This window comes from Gopherus evgoodei, chromosome 2 (genome assembly GCF_007399415.2).
Source record: "Gopherus evgoodei ecotype Sinaloan lineage chromosome 2, rGopEvg1_v1.p, whole genome shotgun sequence".
Lineage (NCBI taxonomy): Eukaryota > Metazoa > Chordata > Testudines > Testudinidae > Gopherus > Gopherus evgoodei.
In genome coordinates, this window is record NC_044323.1 from 292,487,557 (window position 1) to 292,497,236 (window position 9,680).

At 50.3% G+C, this 9,680-nt stretch overlaps 1 protein-coding gene across 1 annotated transcript; it reads right to left on the bottom strand.

Annotated features, from left to right (window-relative positions):
* Positions 1-2,977: 2,977 nt before the first annotated feature.
* On the bottom strand, positions 2,978-9,480 carry ARC (activity regulated cytoskeleton associated protein). Its single transcript, XM_030553904.1, has 3 exons — positions 6,039-9,480; positions 5,244-5,392; positions 2,978-4,824 (listed from the first exon to the last, which is right to left on the bottom strand). Exon 1 carries the CDS (start codon positions 8,954-8,956, stop codon positions 7,739-7,741), a length of 1,218 nt encoding a protein of 405 aa, XP_030409764.1. The 5' UTR covers positions 8,957-9,480; the 3' UTR covers positions 2,978-4,824; positions 5,244-5,392; positions 6,039-7,738.
* Between the last annotated feature and the right edge of the window lie 200 nt (positions 9,481-9,680).

The following is a 9,680-nucleotide window of genomic DNA, read 5'->3' on the forward strand; positions in this document are numbered from 1 at the left end:
AATATTCTAATAGGAATGCCCACATGGGAAAGGTCCCTGCCACTGTGTTCTCTATAGTGTCCTGGCCAGTCAAAACCAGGGGTTGCAAAACAGTCTTTAAACAAACCTGAAATAGTGCTTGTTTTCCACTCTCTAAGAGCTTGATCTAAAGTACCATTGCGGTCAGTTGAAAGATTCCTATTGACTTCAGTGGGCTTTGGATCAGGTTCCAAGAAACTTCAGGAAGGGTCCTGTCTTAGTTTGGTCAAGGGTTTCAGGTTGGTTCTGCGTTGATTGGACTTAATCCATTCCCAGCTTGTGAACGTGCCTGGGGATTCCCTAATGGCCGAGCTTGGAGCTGTAATAAGGCATTTCTTCATTAATGGAGGTTTAAGCCCTGGGGCTCCCCAGGGACCTGTGGGCTGCCCCAGCAGAAAATAGGCAATTATTTGGCTGCGGTTGGATTAAAATCCAGATGGGACTGATGCAAAATTGAAAACCTTGCCAATTTATAAAGCCCTCCATGCTCCAGGCAACCTCCACAGCAAAATCCATCTCTTCCCGTCTTCACTGAGCTAGCATCTGCCCTCTCTCCATCCCGGTACATGATCCAGTCACCGGTGATGCAAGAGCCTTCTCCTCGGTCGCTTCTGCGAGCTAGCCCAGCCTTTCTTATATCTTCATCTCACTGACACCCTGGGTATTTTTCAGTTCAGATCAGAAAACACCGCTCCTCCCCATACCTTATATTTTCTCTCCAGGAGCTTTTATTTATTGAACTTTATGGGAAATAGATTTTAAAAAATATTTTATTTTAATCTCCACTAGCATAGTTTTGTCCCCCTCTGCTGGATGAGTCAGTTACTGTCTCTTGCTTAACAGGGCTGCTCCTTTAGCTCAGAGTGGGAACACTCGTGAACTCTTGTGAACCCTCATGCTTTTAATTACAGTGGTCCAGGGTTCATTCCTTGCAGCTGACCCACTCAAGAGCATCATTATGCTGGGGTGCTATATTACACCGTGTCCCAGAGCAATCTTATGGTTGGATTTGCTGACTGAGTTCCTATTGCTAATAGTCCCACTGTTACCAAAACATGACATCTAGATCTGCCCGGTGGTGCTGAGGATCAGACATAGAAGGGGATGCCTGGGTTTCACTGATCTAGACTGGCTCAGGAATGATCATAAATTGGTATCATCTGATGACTGTGAAATGGGTGAGTGATTCAGTTCGGTTCAGCGTCCTCCCAAACCAATGCAGTTATCACTAACATGAGCTTCCTGTATGGCAGCCAAGGCAGACGGACAAGGACTGAGTAGGTGTGATACCAGCAGACCCCGGTCAGCAGAGGACAGAACTGAACTGGGGAAGTCTGGAGCCTAGGGCATAAGCCTCTACAGCACGAGCTATAAGCCAATGGGCTGGTTGCTAAGGCTGTAGAGCAGTATCTCTCTCTCTCAGTGGGCTCAATGGGACAGAGCACCACACCCAGGAGGTGTGTGGGTTAGATAGACCTTGGCTACACTGGCGCTTTACAGCGCTGCAACGTTCTCGCTCAGGGATGTGAAAAAACACCCCCTTGAGCACAGCAAGTGACGTGCTAGTGTAGACAGTGCACCAGGGCTGGAGATGGGTTTTTTTAGAGCGCTGGGAGAGCTCTCTCCCCACTCTGCTGCAGCTACACAAGCCACGTTAAAGCTCTGCTGGGGCAGCACTTTAATGTTGCCGCTGTAGACTAGCCCATAGGCACGGAGGCTGAACAAACCCTCACCTCTAGGTCAGGTTTGCAGTGCAAGAGAAGGGCAGAATCTTGGGCTGTGCTATGGCAAAAGAGTGATCTCCAACTCAGTCAGTCCAGCACATTTCAACAGCCCTAAGTTCACTTCACCTACTGGGCTAGATTCTCTGCCATGGCATGGTCCCTTTACACTGCCCTGGAGAGCTAAAGCCATGGACCCAGTCAATGGAAAATATCCATGGTACAGAGAGATTTCCCAGCTGGAAAGGACCAGCACGATGGCTCTCCACTTCTCCTCACTGCTCCTGACATCGGCCACTTGGGAAAAGTGGGTGTGGCTTGCGTGCTCTGGCTATTCTGAGCTGCTGATCCCCCCTGAGCAGTTGAGCATAGTTAGAGCAGCGTGGAGGCTGCTGTAACTTGCTTCTGATTGGACCCAGAACTGGGGAAGCACAATGGTGAGGTGAATGTAACCAAACATATGCCTCCCCACCCTAGATGGCATTGCATCACTCTGCCTCAGTTTCCCTTTCTCCCAGCACCCCTTCAATTAACTCCACCAATCCAGAGTCCTTAGAAACATCCCTCTTTGGGGTCTAATTTAGTTAGTTATATAAAATTCACAACACACTGTCCTGGGACTTCTCCCCAGAGAGGATCGGAGACCACTTTTCCCCTGAGCCAATCCAGGCCTTCCCACTGAGGCTTCCCTTGCTTTCGGTAGGCTACTTCCAGCCCTGCCTGCCTGGAGTCATTTGGGTCTGAAGTCCAAGACTTTTCTGCAAACTTCCTCTCCTTGCAGCCTGCAGGAGCTTTCAACTCTCTGCACCTTCACTCTCCTGCACCCCTCTTCCGCCAGCTCTTTATGGAGAGGCTGTTAATGAGGCACAGATTGACAGGACCTGTTCCCTCTTAAAGGGCCAGGCCACCCTCTAACAATGACTTAAAGCCATCTTTGTCCTGCATCTCAGACCCATGCAGAGCACAATGTGATCATAACAATGACCTGGGCCCCCCTCCCTTTAGTTAAGTAGATTACCTACTGCATCCAGTATGGATCCAGGATCCGCAGGGTTAAAGGGAAATATGTACTTTAAAAGAGCATTTTGGTCCTGCAGACATGATGGCAGGATTTTAGGGGGTTAAATAATTTCGGGTGAGCAAATGCAACTTTTCTCAGGCTGGCATGTACCTAGCTTTGCACGGAATGAGGCAGGTAAAGAGCAGAGAGCAAGAAGCAGAATAGCGTAACTGGATGTTTCAGCGTTTTATTAAATAAATCTACAAAAGGCTCTTTTCTAAGAACAGACTTTGCTACAATGGCAAACAGAATGGGGTGTTGTTCTATTGACGGATTCTAGTGACTGACACCGTTTGGGTGAGTCAGTAACTCCAAGATGACACATGAGGGATAAACGAGCAGATACAGTCAGTTAGGTCAAGTTATTTCACCTTGCAAAGACCTTTGGTTTCCAACCTAATACAGTGAATACAGAGGCCCGTAATGGCTCCACAGAGTCACCTTTTATACAATATAATCTGAATTAATAAGATCTATAGTAAAAATAAACCTATGCAGCAGCTTTGTCAGAGTTAAAATGTAAAATTGCCTAAGAAAATGATACAGGAGTAGAATTCTGTTTAGGTTCCACAGACACAACACACATCAACTCACACACGCCAGTCTGCCCCGGGACAGAAGTATTATCGGTCCTTTCAAGAAGAGCTGATTATATAAACCGGGGTGCTACAATCTGCTAGGAGCAACCAGTGGAATAAAACCAGTACCAGAGATCCAGTTCTGCATACTTCTAAAGGTCAGGTGACAAAAATCCCAGGGCCAAAAGGTGCCATGGCTCGGTTTGCTTCATTTATTTAGCAAAGTGAGAATAAATGTTCAGGAAAAGAAAATGCCAAAAGACAATGCCACTGGATATTGAGGGTCCCTGAAAAAGCCTTTGTACTGAGCACTGCAAAACAAAGGATTTTTACCCCTATGGTCTACCTAGCTGCCATCTTCCTGTGGCATCCACACAATCTGGTCCCCGGGCATTTTTGCTGACTGATCGTTGGAGTATGCATCAGATATCATCGGTTCAGTCAAAATGTAACAAAATACTGCAGAATTTGGTTATTGGGATTGATTTGGTTGCTCAGCACACGCGCACACACACACACACACACACACACACGGGACAGGTGGATTTGGAAGAAATAAGAACCAACCTGACCCTTCACCCAACACATGAACCAAAACTTTCTTGAAGTTCAAAAAAGTTGGATCAATTTTCACTCACATGATTGTTTTTCACACACCATTCCACTTCCTGGTTCTGGCCGGAAAGAAAAGCACCAAAGTAGCACAAGAAGCCCAGTTCTTGCAGTAATTCTGGCCCATCCAGAAGCAGGAAGTGCCTATTATCTCACAAGAGGGTCTGTTCTTGTGAGCTGACTGGCCCAGTTGTGCAGACTCACATTGTTCAGACAAGCATCTGGCTTCCAGGATGCTTTTCTGAACCCCCAAAGCTATTGCGGTTTGACCACGGCTACCTGCATGAAATGAAACTACCCGCAGTCAGGTCAAATGAGTTAAAACATTAACAACCAGGAGAGTTCTCAGCCTGCTTGGATCTGTCACTCTCAGCAAATTGAATCAGAGCAGGATTTTAGTTCGCAACCAAGGATCATTTCTTTCCTCCAGCCCCCATCAGCCTAAAAAACCCTGGGTGCAGTTACGCCTAAATCAGCAGGGAGTATTGCTCGGTTACAGCAATACAACCCCAGCGCCTCTGCTGTCTCCAAAGTCCAAGGACCGGCTTGGTCCTTCATGCCCTCTTTTGCCTTTCCTTCCATACAGAGCTTGCTCTATTCAGCTTGGCCCGGCTTTGGCCAGCGCAATCCCTGGAGCTTTTTCTGCTCAGCGGATGTAGTTCCCCCTTCGTCTTTTCATCGCTGTATCTTTAAAGCCGCTCTTTCATCTCATCACCTCTTTCTCTGGCAGAAGGCTCTTCCATCCTTCCATCCTTCTGAGCTTTCCCATTCTTCCCAGTGGAAGCAGCGGCTCTCAGCCACACGGAAAAAGTCTCAGCAACAGTAGCAGCAATCCCTAAAAGCAACAGCAAGCAGGATTAAGTGGAGGGTACGGGATGGAGCAGGAGCTGGAGAGAGGGAATACTTTCAGGGCTAGACCACCAGGGTGGAGCCCGGAATCTAGGACTCTACAGGCTGGGAGGGTCCCAGAGCTCAGGCTCCAACCCCAGTCTGGATGTCTACACAGCCCGCAGCCCCGGTCGACTGATTCGGGCCAGCCGTGGGTTTTTCTTTTCTGTGTAGACATCCCCTTGGTGGCCTGGGTCAGACCCTGATGGCTGCTTGGTGGCCTGAATGTCATAAGCAGAAGACAAGGCTGTGATGCCCACTACCCCTATCAGGAATAAACTCCTCTGGGTGGTGCATGCACTGGCACCAAGCATCCTTCAGGGGGCACTTGGCATTAGACCCTTTAGGAGGCTCCGCACTAATTACCTGGTCTGGGTGTTTCCCTCAGGACTCCAGATGAGACACACGGTGGCTTTGAATTCTGACATCTGCTCCCCCTTGGAATTCAAGCCTCTTTTCTTCTGTGCTAGAAGCAGTGTGGAGTGAATTCTTCAGAGGAGAGGCTGAGTGAGTCACTGTAACAAAGCAGAGAATACCCGTGAGCCACAGTGACAGATACTCCTTTGCATTGACACTCTGTCATCCATTCCCACGCATCCCAGCTCGCTAGTGTAAAGATCCCCCGTCTGCACTGGCATGCAGTCAAAGCCAAGCAAAGGTGTTTCAGTAGCAAGGAGAGAACGCTTGCCCTCTGTCCCAGACATGGGTAAAGTCCCCAGAGCTGAGACTCAACTCATGCTGTGCAGATTACTATCCCCAGGACTTGAATTTAGAAACTTTTAGTCTAGAGGCAGTGGCTTATTCAGCTGTGTCAAAGAGGGAGCTGGTAGGCTGGTTAGCTAGCAGGAGGGGTAATTATCCCTGTTTTAAATGTCCCACCCCTCCCCTCAGGGCATTATCCCACAGTTCAATGCATTTAATTTCCCTTTGCTCGATCTGCTCCCTTTACTCCGAGCTCTTATACCCCCTGGGGCCATGCAAAGCAATCTCCATCCCTCTCTCTGGCGTTACACGCTTCAGCGGCGCACCTAAGTTTAGGGACCAAGGTCAGTCTTGGTGCAACGCCCCTGGCTTCAGTATTGTGGGCCCCCCGGAGCGGAGTTAGCTCCTATGACACCTGCCTTAACACTTGCTAATTGCAGAGGAGAGAAGCTGCCTTACCTTCAGCCTCTGGGAAGGTGTCACACCCAAAGGCTTTCAGAGCCACCTGGGCAGCTGCGGAGTCCCAGGGAAATTCCAGCTACTCCTTGTAGTTTCTCTTTTCCTCTCACATGCTGATGCTGCCTATTAAATCAGGTGATGGACACTATGCAGTTACCGAAGTGCAGCTGTCGGTGGTGTAGGGCACTGTTGCTGGCACGCCCCCAGTAAAGCCTTCCTCAGTATGTTACCCGGGCCTGACGAGCAAGAAGGTCCAAATGTCCTGTCTCAGAGTCCCATCTTCATGCTTAAGTCAAAGTGCAGCCAGTTCTGGTCTTTGATATTTAACATGGAAAAGTAGCACAGAGCTCAATTCCAGCTCCATCTAGTACCAGCTTGCAGAACGAAGGGGCTGGTTTAGAAAGTCCATCAGTTTTAGATATAGTTGAGCCATCAGACTCCTCATACCTAGGACATCAGACCTTCCAAAAGCAACGTGTGTGTAGATCTGCCATAAAGGAGTCTTCTTTGCAAGCAGGGTCTGGGACCCAACACATGAAGCACCTCTTAACTTTGTTTCTGCTTTCCTGTGGCAAAGTCCCACAGAAACGGACTGCTGATGTCCTACTGTCCTGGCATCTCCAATGGAGGGGCCTTGCTTTGCTGCTTGGGGGAAATTTGCTCTGAGTTCAGGGTGTGTTTGTTTGATATAAAAAAATAGGAATTTACCCCTGTACAACTTTTGTGCCTTGTCTGATTGCCCCATTTCATTTCCCGGAAAGTAGAAAGATCTCTGGTTTATTCCCATTAATCTGCCTGGTCCTGAATCTGAGATAGAGAAGACTAATGCAGCAAGAAACAAAGGTTTAGTTGTGCCCAGTCTAGTGGTGAAACAGCACGTGCTGAATTGTCACCTGGAGGGATGGCGGGGGAGTGAGTTTGGGCTTCCCTCCCCGTGATAGCAGCAGACATGGGATGAAATTTCCCTTGTTGCTGCAACAGCCTTTTGGCATGGGTCACCCAGGGGAGAGAAAGAGCTGAGAATGGGAGAGAACCACTGGGATGAAAAATGAGAGCAGGTGCCAGGTGAGATACAACAACAGGTGGTAAAATTGATCAAACTCATTAAAGTTGCCATTTGCCGCAGCTCTAGGCTCACTTCAAAACCATTATGAACTTTTAAAAAGTTTCCTCCGTGAAGCTATGGTGGGAGGGTGCAAGGGAAGCAGAAGCCAGTGGCTTCCTCTTGGGTGGACAAAGCCCCGTCAGTAAGGCAGAGATGGGCAAGAGTCAAAACAAAGATGTTCCACTGAGGAAGGGGACCCCTCTCCAGAGGATACGAGACTGGTGGGTAGGTGGGAACTCTTGGTCATTAGCTGCATCTGTTTGAAGTCCTTGAAAGGTGCCAACATAGGGTGGCTATCTCTGCAGGGGGGAACTGTCTAGCTTCCTACCGGGAGTATCATAAAACTGTCCACCCCACAGTGGTTAAAATAGTATCCTCAGACTTGCCCCCACCCCGTCACATGACTTGGGTGAGGTGGGCAGCTACGTTCTCACGTGGCCCATCCATAAATAAAGTTCATTCCTCTGCTGAGGACCATTGAACTGAGTCCAGCCATGACTGGTCACAGCCAGAACCTCTCGCTAAGGAGAAGCTTCCTAAATCAGTCCCCTCCACACCTTTGTATAATACAGGCCAATCCCATACTTATATGAGCTCATATCACTGTAGCTGGTGGGGTAGGGGGCTCGGGTTGCGTCTCATCGCTGGCAATGGGACTAGCTGTGGTTGAAGGTGGCAAGCTATCAACTGAGTCCCCTGGCTGATGCTCTGGGGTTCTCTGTGGGGTCGGCTCTTCTGACTGGTCGAAGTCACTTAGGACTTCCTTCCCCCGCTGAATCAACTGCTCTAAGGTCTTGGGCAAGGGGTGACTCAGAAAGCGCTTGAATTTGGGCCGGAGGGTGCCTACCACATACTGGATAATCTCCTCCTCCTCTGCATCAGTGTAGAGTGTCTGATACAGGTCTCTCTTACGCCAGAGGAACTCGTCCAGGGGTTCCCCCTGCTTCTGGGGTAGATCCAGCTCCCTTTTGATGGCATCCCTGGTCAAAGTGCCCTCGCTGTACTGCAGGAACTCCTTCTTGAACTCCACCCAGTTCTTGACCGAGTCCTGCTTGTATTCCCACCACTTTTTAGCTGGGCCGTTCATGTGGTTTTGGATCTGAGAGAGCCAGTACTCCTCAGTCCCTCCCACCTGCTTCAAATATTCCTCCAAGTGGCTCAAGAACTCCCGAGGGTCCTCAAAGATCTGGGTCTCCACCGGGGATGCCGGAGCATCCTCCGGGGCAGTGATCCACTGGTAGGAGTCGTGGGGCTGGGGCATGCTAGTTATCTCCCCGGGAGAGGGAGTCAGTGCATACATCTGGCTCATGTCAAGGGCGTAATCGTAAATCTCCCCGTCATTGCCCCTGCTCTCCGGGCCTCCCACCCCGACAGAGACAGTTTGCCTGGCATGGTCTGTGGGGCCATATTTGCCCCCCATAGACTCCAGCCGGTCTGCCCATTTCTCCAGGCGGAAGAACACCTCCCTCCAGACATTCATCTCTCTCTTAACCCACCTCTCCAGGTGGGCAATGGTCTCCTGGCATCTGGCCAGGCAGGCCTTGATGGACTTTTTCCACCTCTGGTTGTCCGTGGATGGGACATGGTCCTCCAGGTTATTCTCTAGCTTCCCCACTGATTTCTGCAAGCCTTTCAGCTCCCGTTCCACCTGCTTGGACACCTCCGTGAGGAGGTGCCGGTGGGTCCTCCTGACATGCTCCAGCATCTCAGCCCTGCACTTCCCTATCTGCAGGATCACATTGGGCTTATTGACTGTTCCACGGTGCCCCTGGAAGGTGTGGACGCTCCCATTGGTGATGCTATCCAGCTGCATGGTACCTGTGGCGTGAGCAGGCTATACCAAGCAGCAATGCAACAGAGCTAGAGGTAAAGCCCTAGTGGTTACCCAGGGGCTTTTAATTTAGGGACACTCCCACCCTGCTTTTAAATTCTCTGCCGAAAGGCACACACCGCCCCCTCTTGCCTCCCAAAGTACGCCTCACACAAACACAGCCGAGTCAGATATCACCCCAAGGAGAGCTGTCCGGTCCCCTTTGCAGCCAGCAGGAGTCGGTGGCAAATTCGTTCAGGCTGCTCCCAGCGCGCTGGTCCCACGTGCCTCGGGTGACACCGTCACGGCAGTGAGCGTCTAGGAAAGAGAGGGCGTCCCGGCCTGGGATCTCCTACCACGTCCGGTGTCTTCCGCTCCTTGTCCGGAGTACGGGATCTTGATCGGCCGAGAGTTCCCTCTGCTCAAACACACACACAGCTAGAAGCAGCTTGCTAAGATCCTAGCAATTTCCAATCTGCTGTTAACTTTGAGTGCCAAGTGCCGGGTGAAAGCGATAAAGAGCTCGTTCGCTTCCCTGTCGGAACTGCTACTGTCTCAGGCATTCCCTTGTACTTATACCTCGCCCAGCTGCACATGTGGGTGGCACCCTGCCTCTTCCTCCACGCTCAGCTCTGCGCTCATTGGAGGAGAGCGGGCCCGGTGGCTGTGGCAACACAAATCTTGGCAGCCCTCCCTCTGCTTCCCGCCCCCTCACGCACACCCCCAG

Coding starts and splice junctions, on each gene's coding strand:
- ARC (XM_030553904.1), bottom strand. CDS start 8,956: ATGCAGCTGGATAGCATCACCAATGGGAGCGTCCACACCTTCCAGGGG.